This window comes from Convolutriloba macropyga, chromosome 7 (assembly GCF_964194025.1).
Source record: "Convolutriloba macropyga chromosome 7, txConMacr16.3, whole genome shotgun sequence".
In the NCBI taxonomy this organism is placed as follows: domain Eukaryota; kingdom Metazoa; phylum Xenacoelomorpha; order Acoela; family Convolutidae; genus Convolutriloba; species Convolutriloba macropyga.
In genome coordinates, this window is record NC_134474.1 from 27,779,818 (window position 1) to 27,797,010 (window position 17,193).

The 17,193-nt window shown below is 35.6% G+C and overlaps 1 protein-coding gene across 1 annotated transcript in view; it reads right to left on the bottom strand.

The window, feature by feature from the left end:
• Positions 1 to 220: 220 nt before the first annotated feature.
• Positions 221 to 17,193, bottom strand: part of LOC142342750 (chondroitin sulfate proteoglycan 4-like) — a 128,610-nt gene continuing 111,637 nt past the window's right edge. Inside the window, exon 5 of the mRNA XM_075394286.1 lies at positions 221 to 3,526. Coding sequence (XP_075250401.1) covers positions 663 to 3,526 — 2,864 coding nt within the window. The 3' untranslated portion in view covers positions 221 to 662. The remainder of the gene's footprint in view (positions 3,527 to 17,193) is intronic.

Sequence of the window (17,193 nt, forward strand, 5' to 3'; positions counted from 1 at the left end):
ATAAGAAAAATGGCATAAAAAAGAGCACGCGAGTAATATAATTGCTACTAACTTCGTTTGAGAGCAATTAAAAAGTAGTCAAAAAGACGTTATTAGTAGTCCATGGATTATATTCGAGTGGACGCTGGTGCGACAATTATTCAACAAGGGAACCATCCCCTTTGCAAAGACAGAACTCATCTTCGTATGCTCAATCAAGAAAGGTTTTGAATGGAAAGGATGAAGATTCAATTAGAATAAAAAATATAAATTTACAAAACAGTCCAAAATGTACAAACTGTATGCATCTTATTTGCACGTGAAAAGTTACTCCAACCAAAGGCAGCTGTAACTTGGACCCGTTAAAGGCGTCGGTGAATTGTAACAAACAAATGTTAAAATAGCAAGCTCCTTTAAAACCTCAGCGTAATAATGCACGGTTTCTATGTTGCACTTAGGAATGCATTTGGAATGCCATCAAATTTGAAATTTCAGATACACAATTCAAAATAAGTCATTAAAGCAAAATCAGAACCAAATCTCACATGATTTATAACTAGTTTTCAAATCGTTATCATGATAATTATTTCTATCTAACTTTATGTCAACTAGGAGTTCTGGTTCAGTCGAAACAATCAAATATTTGTTGCTCAAATAATTTAAAACATGAATAGAAGAATAAATTATAACCAATATTGGCTTTGTCTAAGCGGCGTTTTATTAACAGCATTAACTGTAACCGAAGTTGGCACATTATTATTGTTCATTACAGCTGGACTTGCATGTTGTGACCTCGGCTGATGCTGGTCGTAATTGTGTCGAGCAGTGTACCTGTCATACTCGTCCATAACAGGGACCGTTCGTGTCTCAATATGGCCTCGGGAGTCCACCCGAACTACCGCCTTGATCGTAGGATGGTGTCCCGAAACCCCAATCGGTGACTCACGGTAGGGTTCCGAGATTACGTCATCGCCATAAACGGGTGGATAAGGACCTCCAGGACCCGCGCCAGATGACCAGTCACTTCCACTGTACCCTCCATGCAACGGGTCAGCTTCGTAACTGTTGTTGTAATCGGCAGACGAGACCAAACGGGTTTCGCTCAACGTCGGCACGTTTCGTGGGAACGTTCCTCGGGTCGCAACCGAAGAAACAGGTGGACAAGTTGGGAATGTTGTGGAGTTGGAAGCACCAATGAGTCGGTCGGACGCCGACGGAGTTGTGTGATGGTTGTTCTGATGCGGGTGATCGCGGTATTCGTTATTCATCGCATTTAGATACTGGGTTGATTGACCTCGGAACTTCTCATCAATGTAGATGTCGCCACTTTGAGACTGGGATGGACCATTCTTCATGCCGAGAAGCGGAAACTGTTGACCACTGGTGTCGTTCCTACTATTAGATAACGGCATGAACATTCCACTTTTGGAGTACTCCATAGGCGTTGCCATTGATCCAGGGCTCTTTTCTACTTGTTTCAAGCTCATGTTGCGTTTCCGTTGCTGTCTTCGCATCAAAAACACCCCGATTAGACAGAAAAGAAGCAGGAAAAGGAAAACTGGGATCAATATTGCAATCAAGTCTTTGTTTTGGGCACCAGTCATCATTCCTCCCAACCCATTTCCTCGTGGGGTTGTCGGGAGGTAGGGTGTGGTTGAGATGAAAATGGACAGCTTGCCCGTGACCCATTGTGCGCTTGGGAACATATCTTGGCTGTTACTTGTTCCCACTTTGAATTTCACTTCATCTCTGACGTCATCAACTCCAGGTTCGAACCCGTTAGACCGGTACTCTATCTGCTTCTGAGCTAGATTGTTCCCGTCAAAAAGGTCCAGTTTTGAGACTCGAGCTTTTATTTTGTTGTTCCACAGATAGCCGTAATTGGGTTCTTCAATCAATTTGAAAAATGAAATTTGTCCAGTTTTCTTTGAAAGCAAAGTAGCGTTTAGATTAGCATCAGTTACAGGCAGCGATGAGTTAGGCTGAATGTAAAGGGTAGAAGTAGAAAAAAGTGGGATTACTCGAACATCAATGTTGATATTCTGGGCAAAATCTCCACGATCGCCATAATCAATTTGCAGTTTGAAATTGTCATACTCATTAGCATTCGCATTTTTTCTCATTCTATAAGCTAACTGTTGATTTTCGATCATTTTTACACCAAATTTCTGGTAGTCGTACACAGTTATTTCGTTCAAGGTCAAATCTCCGAACTGTGGACGCTTCATGACCTTAAATCCCAAAGATTCTATATTCGCATTTGTGTACGCGGTGATTGAATCTCGGGTTATGGTAGTTGACCAATCACCTTGCTCCAAATTGATCACGCGGGAACCGAGCACTTCAAGGCGGAATTCAACAGGCTGAATGACGAAAGTAAACGGCACTTGTGTGTTTGGGTTCATTTGTGAAATCAAGTCACGCACTGTCATCTGGAACTCGACCTTATCCAATGACGATGACTGTGAATAAAATGCGACCATGTTATTATCAACGTCAGACTGTGTGAAAACATTCACAGCTTTATCGGGGTCAAAAACGAAGGCAAAAAATCCCGATAAGTTCTTAGTACTGACTCTGTACTCAATCATATCAGGCGGGCTGTCTTGATCACGTGATTGGAGCACCGAGGAGTTAACGATTGCGTAATAGCTTTGTACGACTTTCAACTCGGGCGAGCGAGTTACAAGCACAATAGGGGCGAATGGGTGATCTCTTGTGACAATTGAGATGTTAAAGTATGGCCCAGGAAAGGACATGACGCCGTTTGTTGCCTTTGGCACAGTGACGTCAAACAGGAAAAAATCCTCAGTTGACTCGCGAATCGATCCTGTGTGATTGTAGTATATCTTATTGCTATTCAAGTCGGCTTGGGTGAATTGTAAAATCGTGTTTCCAGCAGATCCAAGGTTACCATTTTCTGGACTTCGAGTGATGAAATAGTTGATCTCTGAAACGTCATAGTTGGATGACGATTGCATGTGATACAGCAAATTTGAGGCATCGAGTTCTTTTTTGCTGATATAGGTCACTTCACGGTGGAAAACGGTGAACCTTTTATTAGTTATGAGAGGACTAGGATAGTCAGGTCCCAGAACATTGAAGTCAAGTTTGACCCTTAATCTTAAAGGTAAAGTCTTCACACTCTGACCAGGTATCGTGACTTCAAAATTTATATTTTCAAACTTAGGCCAGGTGTAGTTGTTCCAGGGGGCAAAAAAGGCGACATTTTTGGTTTTGATTGAGCGGTCGTAGAAAAAGGAAGTACTGCTGTAATCCAACAATTGTATCTGACCCACACCCGATCGCTCGATGACCTCGTATTTGAAGACGTAATTGCTACTGCAGTCGTCATTAGTGGTGACAGCGAGAACCTCGAAAGGAATTGGTTGTGTGACTCCAGGGTGTATGGACATGAAGTCGTTTTCCTGGACCGAGACCAGTTCCAGTGGCTGCGGGAATATCCGGAGGTATTGGTCCAGAAGAGCATTGACTCCATCTGACACACTGAAGATAATCTCAGCGAAACTGCCAGAGCCCAGAGGATCTATAAAACAGAATCAACTTAAACTAGAGGATGACTCATCGAACAAAAAAATAATAATTCTGATTTATAAAGGGAATGCAGCCGATAGCGACAACACCCCCCGTTGGAATTCGAATAACCAGAAGCGAAACAAGTTTCAAAATGTAGCTTGTAAGGTAAATGATAACTGAGATTTCAGTGGGATTTACGAACACTTGCAGTTCAACCAGGCTGAAGAACCACTCGAATATAAGCACTACCAAAATGAAGCAAAGATGAAGCACTACCAAAATCGATGGAAAATTTGAACAAGCAATAGACTAAATTAATGGTATTGCACAATCAAATAAAATGCACTATCAAAACTAGCTATCAAAAGCTTATCCCGTATATCAAGTAACTCGAACTTTAACTTTCCACACCCCGTTTTTTGGCAGGACGATGAAAATGAAAGGGCAGCCTATTTGCAAGCACAGCTATAGACAGGCACCAGAAGGGCAACAATCTGCTCATTATTTCTTTGAAATAATTTTCAACGGAATTTTAGAAAAATTATCCACCGCAAACTGAATTGGTTGTTCAATCCATTCAGTTCCATATTTTTAAAAATTAAAACAATATATATATAATATAATTAGCCTTCAAAAAACAGATTATCGATGGAACACCACAGTGTCATTAATTTCATTTTAAAAAATGTATAGTTTCATCATAGCTCTGACGTGCACACTTCACCCCACACTTCATCCCATTTTGCCAGCTATACCTATCTATATCTAAGTATTTGGATCTTTTCTGCTTTTGTCAACCACGTCCATATGCAACCCTCCTTCTTCTTCTTCTTCTTCTTCCTCCTCCTCCTCCTCCTCCTCCTCCTCCTCCTCCTCCTCCTCCTCCTCCCCCCCCCCCCCACTAACACATCTTATAGCGTATTTTTTTCCACTTCATACAATTACATATACAACTATGCACAAAAGGCATTTACAATTTAATAATGCACCGAAGTTTTCAAAGTAGCACATTCGCAGTAATTCAACTTTGCTTATAATGTAAGCTGACAAATAGTAATGGGTCTTTTTTACCATTGCTGCGCTCTCATAGGGTTGACTTTATGGTACCAATTTTTCCAATCCTTTACGGGTGCCTGCAATTTATTATGAAAAAAAAATCAGGAATCTCTAAGGATCAAAAAGTACATATTTGGGGGTGGGGTGCAAACAGGCTGGCTATAAAGAACTGGGGGGGGGGGGGGGGGGGGGGTAAACAGAAAAGATCCAAATGTTTCATAAAATTGATACTATAGTGGTTGGCACAAAAATTTTTCATCAGTCTTTGAATTCCGCCAAATGTTTACGCTAACAAAATCATACTAATATAATATTTGGAGAAATATAAATTTTGCAAAAAAAAACATGATTGAAAATCAATTTTTTCATTGAACTAAATACTAACGACGTTCGAAGAAAAAACTCAAACTCGTTACCATTAGGACAGAAGAGCGAACTCATTATTTATTTATAACAGAGTATAAAATATACCACCACTATTTTTCGAAACCAATGCAATGGGCTTGATTTAATGCAAACGGAACAGAAAGGTAGAACAATCCCTCGGATAAATTTTGAATACTTCAACCATTTCTAGAGCAAATTTTCCTAATAAGAAAAAACTTAATTGTGTAAGCTGATTTAATATTGTGGAATCACTTTGAAGCGATAAACATGAGAAAGCACTCGTCGGAATAATCACAAAGTGATGGAAACTAAAGGTTCAGGCTTCAATTGGAGAATCCTGTTTTTAAAAAACTTAAAAAAGCGGGAGCTTTACAGCATTTTTAGCTCCAGCTCCAATTCTAAAGAGCTTTTGTCAAATAATTCTGGGTGGGCGATATGTAGCACAATTACTTAAACATGAAAAATAAAAAACAAGCTTCTACGGTCTCAACATCCTTTCCAAACTGTCATCTAACTTCAGTCAAAAAGTGTCTTCTTACAATAGTTTTGATCAGTTTTGGAACCAACTATATTCGAAACACTTAAATAAATTGTTGTACAACTTGAGCTGTACGAGCTTTTCCAAAATAAAGGCGCTGTGCAGATAATGCTTCAGCCTCCTCAACGCACATCTATAAGTCACGTTTTTTGAATTCTAGAGCCATTAAAACGAAAATTCAAAGAGAAAAATTTGTAATTGTTTTCTAATAAATATCTTGGATTTGATTTCACTTGCCACCAAAAATCCCCCCGCTGTTCTTAGACTGTCAGAAATGGAGATCGTCAGCTTAAAAAAATTTGAACAGATTTAAAAATACTTCTGACAAATTTTAACCAAAAAAATTTGAATCAAATGCATACTCAAATTTTCATGAAATGGAGAGGCTTTTGCCTTTTAGGCTCAAATTAATCGAGCCAATTATTCCCGTTATCAATTTCTTCCCGTCAGTTCAACAACTATTTAACTACATCTCCGTCTTTAAGTTCAAGTAAAATTTGAGCATTTACTAACCAACCACAAAGATGGATTCAAAAACAAATGGCGAGGCGAAAACAAGCAAAGCCAAGCGGCTGAGCGAGCAGTCGGTTGATTTTGTCTCAAGCTAAAGCAAATAAAAGCGTATTTCAAATTGAAAAACAAAATTAACAAAGAAAACTTATGGTATAAAATCATGTGCTTTCCTCTTTCAGAATCCGACTATGCCAAGTGTTCACAGTTTACGCGATTTGCAAATTTAAGATTATTTCCATAGGATGAACAAATAACAACACCGTTGATATTTTAGACATACATGAGCTTTATGATTGTAAACAAAATCATTTTGAATACATTGCCTTGGTTGCAAAAATTAAAATATTTTTCACTTTTTGTTCAGCAATGCGGTGATCGAACTATTATAAATAGTGAAAAAAGTTTTCTTCACTCTAAACTAGTATCTAGCTTAGTTGAAACGAAAACTAGAATCAAAAACTTTTGATCTGAAAAGAGCAAGATGACGTAAACAAGCGGTGGAGGCCAGAAGAACAATACACAACAGAAGAATCACCGATATTTTGTAGTTCATCGTTAAATTCGAGAGCCGGAATGTACTGAGAAACGCCAATAATTTTTTAAGAGCTGTGCAATAAGACTGGAAGAAATCGAACAAAGACTTTCAGATACTTTCAGGGGTAAGATCGCATGGTTGACTCGACTCGGGTCATTTGCAATTTTTTGCCTTCAACTTCCGAGTATTTAATGCGAAAAGAAAACCGAAGAATCCCGTCGATGCTCAACATTTTCATAAACGAGAGACATCACAAAGAACAACAATGAACTTTATGAATTCGAACTGTGTTTTTATGAAACAAATTAACAAGAGGTTGATCATCAAAATCATCGAAAAATTATAAATGCAGGGGAAAAATCAAGTCAAAATTGTTTTGCTGCAACGGAGTTTTAACCGGCGCGTCACCACGCTCATAAAAATATACAATTATTATTGACCGGGAAAATACAGTCCTTCCAAACTAATATACCTCTTGTATTTGATGATATTATTGAAAAACTGAAAATCATGTTCAGAGCATCATGATCAGACAAATGCAAGATTAGCAATGTAACCACAAGCGCAACCTAAACGCAGCACTAGCCGGTGAATAAGTTTGCTAATGCGTTTCAAAAAGTATACATTGAATGAACTTATTCTATAGATTGAATTGACGGGTTAAATGCAATTACTACTTAGTAAAATGGTATAAAGTAGACAGATAGCTCGCATATAAAACCGCTCTAAAAAATCTAACTTTGATTTCAAAACTACTGCCAAAATCCGCAGTGTGAATGCCTGAATCATCTCTTAAAAGAACAATTTCTAACCCCTATCGAACTTCTAAAAACAACGCGTATTATTAATGCGAAACAGGATTAGGGACAGTTGAAAGTTAACAAACATTGAATTATTTCACTACTTTTCATGATGTAGTATGAACGAAACATATATGATATGTGACTACACATTTCTAATATCTAATCTCGATTCTGCGCAACAGTTTACTTCAAGTGTACGATCTTTGGGGCTGAGTACTCACCTTTAAACTAAGTTGCTTTTCCTTTCTAACATTGTTCAATCCCACTATTGCTAGCCCATAAGAAACAATTTAAAAACTGAACCAACAATTTTCAAAAAACGGGAATAAATACGTAAGATCGGCTTTTTTACTTCAGTCAAATTTTCACTTTTTGTTTACGCATTGCACATAAAAATGAGAAATATCATTTTGTAAGTGTAAAAAACTAGTATTGAGTTTAATTTAAAAACTACCAATTGTATTGTTGGCCGAAAAAGGGGAACTAATTAAAAAATGATTGGAAAACATGAAAGGAGAGAAATCAGAATTTTAAGGGGTGGTTGGGGCGGAGGAAAATATTCAAATATTTTTAAAAAAATAATTGCTAGAAAAATTATAGTCAATTTAAATAGATATACTTACAATCGATTACACGAAATTGATAGCAAACAAAACAAGAGAACTTATGAAACTTAGGCATTCAAAACGCAAACAGTTTTCTACATTTCGCGCGCTCTTTCTTCTTCTTAGTACCCAGTTTAGGTTTATACTTTTCGTTGATAAATTAATTTACAATTTAATCAAAATTTTTTTTAGAATATGCAAATCAGAAAGCTAAAAAGACACTAAATTTTCAAAACGCAAAAGAAGAAAAAACTTAACTTCCACTTCCTTTGAAATCTTAATTTTTGAAAAAATCAGTTCCCTTATATTCAATTTCCCTGAAATCATTAGCATTTAAATCCCAGCCAATTAGTGTATTTAGTGCTAAAACGATATAACGAAGCGGCTAAGGGCAAATCCGCAGTGCTAAGCGATCAGTCGGTTGCTTTTTTTCACGCTGAAGCAAATCAAAGCGTATTTCAAATTGAAAAATAAATTTAACAAAGAAAACTTATTGTAAAAAACATGTTGATTCCTCTTTCAGAATCCGACTATGCCAAATGCTCACAGTTTACGCGATATGCAAATATAGAAATTATTTCAATATGATGAACAAATAACAACACCGTTGACATTTGATATACATGAGTTATAACATTGCAAACAAAATCATTTTGAATACTTTGCCTTGGTTGCAAAAATTAAATATTTTTTATTATATATTCTTTAGCAATGCGGTGAACGAACTATTATAAATAGTGAAAAAAAGTTTTCTTTGATCTAAAGTATCTAGTTTATTTGAAACAAGGAATAGAAACAAAAACTATTGATCTGAAAAGGCCAAGATGACGTAAACAAACGATTGAGACAAGAGCAACAATACACTACAGATAAATCAGTGATAGTTTGCAATTAATTGTTAAATTCGAAAGCCGAAATATGAGAAAAGCTAATAATTTTTTAAGAGCTGTGCTATAAGCCTACAAGAAATCGAAAGCAAACTTTCACATACTCTCAGGGCTAAAATCACAAGGTTGACCCGACTCGGTCATTTGCATTTTTTGCCTTCAACTTCCGAGTACTTAATACAAAAAAACCGAAGAATCCCTTCGATGGTCAACATTCTCATAAACAAGAGACATCAACTATGATCAACAAAGAACTTTATGAATTCGAACTGTTTTGCAGAAACAAAATAACGCGTGGTTGCTCTTAACAATCATTAACAAATTATAAATGTAGTGGGAAAATTTTTTCAAGTCGCAATTGTTTTGCTGCAACCGGTGCGTCACCATGTCCATAAAAATATACAATTCTGACTGATACGGAAAAGTGATGTATCTATTGTATTTGCTGATATTAAGTAAAAACTGAATATTATGCTCAAAGCATTATGATTAGAAAAAAGCAAGATTGACACTGTAACCACAAAGGAAACTTAAACGCAGCACTAGCCGGTCCATAAGTTGGCAAATGCCAATTCAAAAATTATAGATTGAATGGACATTTTCTGAGTTAAATGCAATTACTATTTAATAAAATGGCATAAAGTAGATAGATAGCGCACATCCAAAACCGCTTTAGAACATCCAATTGTTGATTACAATACTATTACCAAAATCCGCAGTGTTAAACATATAAAAAATACTAGTTAGTTTTCTGAACAATGTCTTAAAAGAACAACTTTTTAACCCATATCGAACTTTTAAAAACAACGCGTAATACTAATGCAAAACAGGCTTAGGTGCAGTTGCATGTTAACAAACATCGAATTATTTCACTACTTTTCATGATGTAGTATGAATAAACAAGGTATTTTATATGTAATACACATTATTGAAGTATATCATCTCGATTTTCGTCAACATTTTACTTCAAGTGTATTATCCTTGGGTACCATTTTATATGTAATTGCACATTACTGACGTATCTTATCTCGATTTTTGTCAACGTTACTTCAATTGTACAAAATGATATTTCTCATTTTTTGTACAATGCGCGTACAACCTAAAGAGGCTAGTTTGTTTTTTATTTCAAAACTACCAATTGTATTGCTGGTCGAAAAAGAGGGAGCTAATTAAAAAGTTGATTGGAAAACATGAAAAGGAAAAACAGGAATTTTTAGAGGTGGTTGGAGCGGATGAAGATATTCAAAAACATTAAACATAACCGACTAACGTCGCGCGAATTGCTCTCAAACGCTTTAGCTTGATTGAAGGGGCCTGAGATTAGGGTAATAGACGATGACATCACGCCACATAACAGCCGCTGAAGTGCGGCATCAACAAAAGAATTAGTAGTAGTAGTAGTAGTAAAAGACTTCTATTACCTTTGATAGGATATTACAGTATCATAAATAGAGTGAGCATTGTTAACATGTCAAAAGAAAATAAGGTTAATAATTACAAAAAAGAATGAACTAAAACATTAAAATAAAGCCTATCCTGCGCAAACACTACATCTACATTTTAAAGCCCAAGTACACGTATTATTGATGTCATATTTCGTTTTTGTTAAGTTCAAAAGACAATTATGTATAAGATCTTGACATGGGTTTTTCGATTTGAAGCTGCTTATACCGACATTCAGAAGATCAGCAGTGTCATTGACCACTCTTTGCACTCGGAAGAAGAAGGACTTCTCTGTAATACGTTTTCTTGCTCGCGAGACGACTAAGCGTTCCAGGTCCATATTACGAGTATTTACACTCTTTGTCTCAATTGTGAAGAAATCGTTAAAACTTAGACAATTTTGTTCGCTCATTATAGCAGAGAAGAAACGTAAATCACTCTCAATCAGCTGATAGGCAACTGGCAGGGAATTCGATGTAATCAACAAGCCAGCATAGTCACCCGGTCCAAAGCACCACCTAAGACCTTGTAGGTTCAAGAGTTCTAACCTACGCATATGGATAATGTCCGGGTACCAGGCAGGGTAGCCATATAAGGAGAGAGAGGGAGAGAGAGATTAAACGTGAGCGAGGAGGAGAAGGAAAGAAACGCCAGCCAACACAGAGAGAGCGAGAGAGAGAGAGAGAGCTAGGAATTTTTCCATGATGAGATTCGACTCTACATTTTCAAGTTTTCTAAACTTGTTAGTAACTAAATCATATAGAAAAAAAACTGAAAGTGCAAAATTCCAAAGAAACGATTCCACATTTCAAAGTAAAGAAAATGTTCAAAAACACTTTTGTCTCTGGATTTTTTCCATGTAACCTATCTGCAAGACTTAAAAAGCTTCGTTGGCCAGTAATGATCGTTACACTCAGAAAAGGACGAAAAAATTTCAAAAATTTTAAAAACAATTGCAAATTTTAACAAAACCTTGCTAAATTTCGTGATATTAATATCTTCAGAACACCATTCCAAAGTCTCAAGAGACCATTTAGTATGCCTATTTCAAGCCTTAAACGGTTTCACTGGCTCATAAAGATCCATACACTTGGAACATGATAATATATTTTCAAATTAAAATTTATCAAAAAATTTCTAAAACTCGAGTCATTAAAATAATAATAACCATTCCATTAACACTAGAAACTAAGCAGCAGCTTAGTATCGAACCTTGAAGGAGTCTTCTTGGCTCTTGAGGCTGGAAAAACCTTAAAAAATAACAAAAAACATGAAGATTTTTCAAAAAAATGCTAAACCTCGTTGTATGTTAAAATCTTTAACAACACTCCGTTGCATCTAGAAACTATACAATAACTTGCTATCATACTCTAGAGGAGATTCCTTGGCTCTTGAGGCTAGATAAACCTATAAAATGACAAAAATTGTCAAAAAACTTGGATAAATTGCAAGTTTTATAAAAAACGAATCGATAAAATTTGTGATATTAAAAAGTTGAAAACCATTCCATTACCACTAAAAATTATGCAGCCACATATTATCAAACCATTAAGCAGGTTTTCTGAACCCTGAGGCTGAAAAATCTTGAACAATGACAATAAATGTTTAAAAAAAGTTTAAAAAAAGCTATTTTTCAAAAAATGCTAATATTCGTGATGTTAAAATCTTGAAAAAAATTCAATTACGTCTAGAAATTATACATTAGCCTATCGTAATTTCCTAGAGGAAGCTCTGTGGCTCTTGAGGCCAGATAAACCTAAAAACGGAAAAAATTTTCAAAAACCTTGAAAAAGTGTTTTCAAAAAATTGCAAAAATTCGCGAAGTTGAAATGTTGAAACCATTCTATTACCACTAGAAACTGTGCAGTAACCTATTATCAATAGATAGCGTGGGCTCCTTGACATCTAAGGTTGATAAAACTCAAAAATTTGACAAAAGTTCTACAAAAATGACAAAAATTTTCAAAAAGCTTGAAAAAAATTGCGAAAATTTGTATAAATTTGCATGTTTTTAGCGAGCGATTGTTCGTCAGTAACTAGCCATGGGAGGTGCTGATGGGGGTGGCAACATTCGGGTGGGGGCAATAGCGCGGTGGGGGGGCAACAGCGCGGCGGGGGCGTGGGGGACAAAAGTGGGGGTCAACATTTGGGGGGGGGGGTCTTCAAACTCTAGGAACCGCTCTTCACACCATACTTATAAGTCTCCAAAACAATTTGAGTTGAAACAGAGCTGACAAGCTCTAAGAACACTTAGTGCCCGCTGGGCGCTACCTGTTCATCCCGTTTTTGAGGACGAAAAGTCAAAAGCGTCAGACAAAAAATCGGTCAAGCGAAAAATCGCATAAAAAAAACCGACAGGACTAATATAATTGCTACAAACTTCCTTTGAGAGCAATTAATAAAATAATTGCTAGCAAAATTGTAGTTAATTTAAATAGATATATTTACATTCTATTCCAAGAAATTGATTGAAAACAAAACAAGGAGAAAACTTATAAAAATTTGGTATTCAAAAGAGAAATAATTTTTTACATTTTGATCGCTCTTTCTCTGCTGTTTAGTACCCCTTTATAGGCTTATACTTTTTGTTAAAAATTTAATTTTCGATTTAACCAATAATGCAAAACTTTAAAGAGTATGCAAACTACAAAAGCTAAACATAGCTGGCAGATTGCCAGAAAATAGCCGCAATAGATTCGTAGATCGGCAGTCTAAAAAAACAGTAAAAAAGACAGACCAAAAAAATTGTCTTTTGATTGAAAGCTTATCTGTTATATTTTGATTTAAAAAATCTGTATAAGTTATTGCTGCCTCTATTAGCTGATCTCAAATAACCTTCATTTAGAGTGACACACACCCATTTGACCTTATCTCTTTGAATTAAAGTAAATAAAAGTCAATTTCAAAGTGAGGAAGTCATTTTTGAGAGTGAGGTAAGTCAAATGTGACCAAAACTTTAATCACGCAAATGAATAAAAAACTCGCTCCACTAAGCGCGAAAAATGACGTCACACATGCAATTCAGTTGAAATTGCATGAACGAATGAACAAAAAGTGGCTGTGACGTCATATGGTCGTAATAAAAATCATGACGACGAAATAAAAAAACATAGCAGGACAAGTCCTGACGTACAATTCAAAGAATTTTGATTGACTTAACAAACAACTAGACCTAGAACGGACAATGAGTGAATTGGGAAAACCATTTCTGAAAAAATCAGAGGAAAAAAAACAGAAAATCAATGTCAAAATGCTGCTTGGGAGAACAAAAAACCACAAGTGAGATATGTAATTTTGATTCTAACAAAAAACTAGGTCCAGAATGAGCTGTGAATGGATTGGGAAAACTATTTAGAAAAAAATCCGATCCGAAAAATCGAAAAAACAGTAAAAATCAGAGTGAAATTGCCGCATGTGAACAAAAACCACTACCGAGAAACCGAATTTTTGTTCAAACACCGTTTTCTCACTCTACTTTAAAATTAAGGCGAAAAAATTTCACGCCGCAAAACCACTCGCTTTTTCGCTCCATTTCCTGTTTCGGCGTGATCAAAATCACTACTCCAATTTGACTTCAAAAATCATGAAAATGTGTGAACAGATCTTAAAAAAAAAGACAGCGCCCCAATACAATTCAAATTCTTTGAATTGTAAAAAACCAAGAGAAGGCCAATAACAGCCCCAGATATCGCTGTGCGGCTATTAAAAAGACGCTAATTTTTCAGAACGCAAAAGCAGAGAAAATTTAACTTCAGTTTCCTTTGATATCTTTAAATTCAGTTCCCTTAGTTCAAAAAAAATCAGTTCCCTTAGAGTTAATTTCTCTGAGTTTATTTGCCAGGCACCGTTTCCAAAATGGATAACTGAGATACTCTTTATGCACAAGAAATAATAAGAAACAATTTCTCTAGAGAAAAAGAAAGGGCCCAACAAAGTTGCAATATTTTGTTTATCTACTTAGTCGCTTCTCTGACTTCCCGATTAAACAATTTTGAGGGCAAATTAGAGCCTTTATATCACAGATTAATTGATTCCACTAAAAAAGAAGGGAAACAATATGAGGAAAGATCAGATTGTTTAGAAAATAACTAAATTATGTGCGTAAATATTTTTAACGCCAAAACCATTTCGCTTTAAGATTGATTTGATTGAGATATTGCAGAACTGAAGGACAAATTGTGGGTCTTTTTCAATTCTAATTTCTGTCGATAATTCCTGATGCGTCAGTAGACTAGAATTTAGGATCTCTGTTGGCCTCTGAAGGACTAGCAACTTCTGTCAACACAAAATGGGGGAAAACGTAAAAGATATCACCAGCATGTTTTAACTTAACAAACAACCCAAAACATCAAAAAGTAGAAAATCAAATTATTGCGCAAATTTAATCTATAAAATGCAACATCTCCACAATGTTTTATGTGAGAACGTGACAAAATAAAAGATTTGGTTCTTTAAGGGGCAGCCAGAAACAGGAACGGCAACTTTTAAGGAAAGAACAAAAAAAAACGTTTACTTTTTTGAACCAGCTAGACTACAGACCTAAATTGATTTTGATGCTTTTGCTGCTTAAATTGGCTTAATTTGATTAGATGTCAAATTTATGGTCTTTTATAAGTTTCCCCTAAAATTATAAAACCATTATAAGAATGTTTTATTGGTGTCCCGCTTTTTCACCCCTATTCATTTAACCCCCTATCATTTAACCACGATTTATTCACCCCTGTATCATTTAACCCCTCTATCTTTTAACCCCGATTTATTCACCCCTGTATCATTTAACCCCTCTATCTTTTAACCCCTCTATCATTTCACCCCGATTTCAATCTTTCTATAAAATAAGGATAATTAAATTAGCAATATAATCATTTGGCCATGCCTCGCGGGCCATGGCCATGCCTCAGCGGCCCGTGGGACTTGATATGAAACTATCACAACCGAACGTGGGATTAATTTATTCACTTAATTATGACAAAACATGCCTTTAATGTCGACTGCTAAGTGGCGGGATGAAATGATAGAGGGGTTAAATGAAAGAGGGGTGAATAAATCGGGGTTAAATAATAGGGGGTTAAATGAATAGGGGTGAAAAGAAGTAGAACCCTTTTATTGAGGAAAACTTTACTAAATTACTGCAAAATACTACTGGAAAGCAAGTCCTTCAGTTATTTAAAATTTCAATATGACTTTCAGTAGCCGAATTGGTCAATCTGAGGTAATTGCAGCAGTAAGCACAGAAAACAAACAGTCAATTCAGAAAAAAGAAGAAGGTTATCTTTGTCAACACAGCAACTGTCTTCTCAACGTATGCTTAGTTGAATTTAAAACATACGTTGCTAATTGACTCAAAATTGATGGAATCATCAATTTACTGAATCTAAACGCGCAAGTTAATTGATATACAATAATGTAAGTAATTCAATTGGAAAATGAAACATTTTTCTTCGATTTGACACATAAATATCAAATTTGTTTTGTTTGATTTTCAAATGAGAAATTGTAAATCACATTACAAAATGAGAAATTGTCTGAATATAAGACGAATTAATTGAATATAGCTTTTACGAAATAAACAAACCTTGATCTAACCAATAGCTCTTACTTTTGATGAGTTTTTGATATTCGGTAGCATTTTTTAGAATAATTTTCAACAGGATCGTGGGTAAAACTGATTGGTAACACTTCATCAGTAGGCCAAAATTTAAATGAGAAAAAAAATTGTGGCGAGAAAAAACACTGATCGCTGCAATTAATATCTTACAAATTACTAGCTGTGTTTGCTCAAGTTATAGTTTTCTTTGCGACAGATTGCTATTGTTGCAATGCAAAAGCTGCTAAAATTATCGTCAAAATAAGGGGTAGTCATTTTCTCAGTTTAGGGTTGCCCCCAAAAATTAATCCAAATTGAGCCTTGCAAAACTGATAATCAAAAGATCCTTTGCTCTCAAAACAAAGAATTTTTTTGACAAATTTGAGACGTATGTTGGAACATTCTGTGCCATGTACAGTCTCACACGAGCCGTCTCGACATAATTTTAGATAATGATGCTTTAATTTCACGACCATAAAAACTGGTTGATAATACTGTTACTTCTCCAATTGATTACATAAGCATATGAGCTCTGAGTTTAGTGACATTAATCTAAAAGGTAGACACATGCAAAATTAGGAGCTTGATAATTGATACAACCCTTGCCAAACAACCCTTGCAAGAAAAAAATAGGGGTGGGGGTGGGTTAAAAAAATTCGGATCCAAACTTCATAAAATTGACTTACAAATTGTGAAATTATAGCTCAGATAATTTTGTAAAACACTATAATTAGACGGTAGTAGAGTTCTCAAAGCACTGAAAAGACATTTAATGCCCTCGCTCTTTATCAGTTTGTCCCGTTTTTTTGAGAACGAAAAGTCAGAAAAATCAATCAAGCGAAAGATCTCATACATCGTTTGCAGCAACAACTAATAAGTATCAGAACCACGCCTTTGTCTACTTGGTTCCATTTTTTTATGAAGTAGGAGTATTTATTATAAACCTTTCTCAGTTAATGCTTTAATTTACGAGCAGTTGTTCAGTAAGTAAGTCAAGTCTCTTGATAGCTCGCGCCAGAATTTTTTTTAAATCAGGCGCAGAGAAGGTCACAACATCCTCATAATTAACTCATAGGACAAGATCATTTTGTCACACTTACCACTTAAACTCAGCAAAAAAGGAGACAATTTAATTCAGTATCTAGTTCCTCACATTAAGGCAGACAACAATTGATGCTTACAAGTTATAAACAGTGAAAACATTTAAAGACCACATTTATACATTATGTTGTGTCCTTTCGAAACAAAAGTAAGGAAAAAATCCAATTCAAAAATCAATTCTATGTTGCTTTACATCTAATGCTAAGTCTTGCTAATCTACTC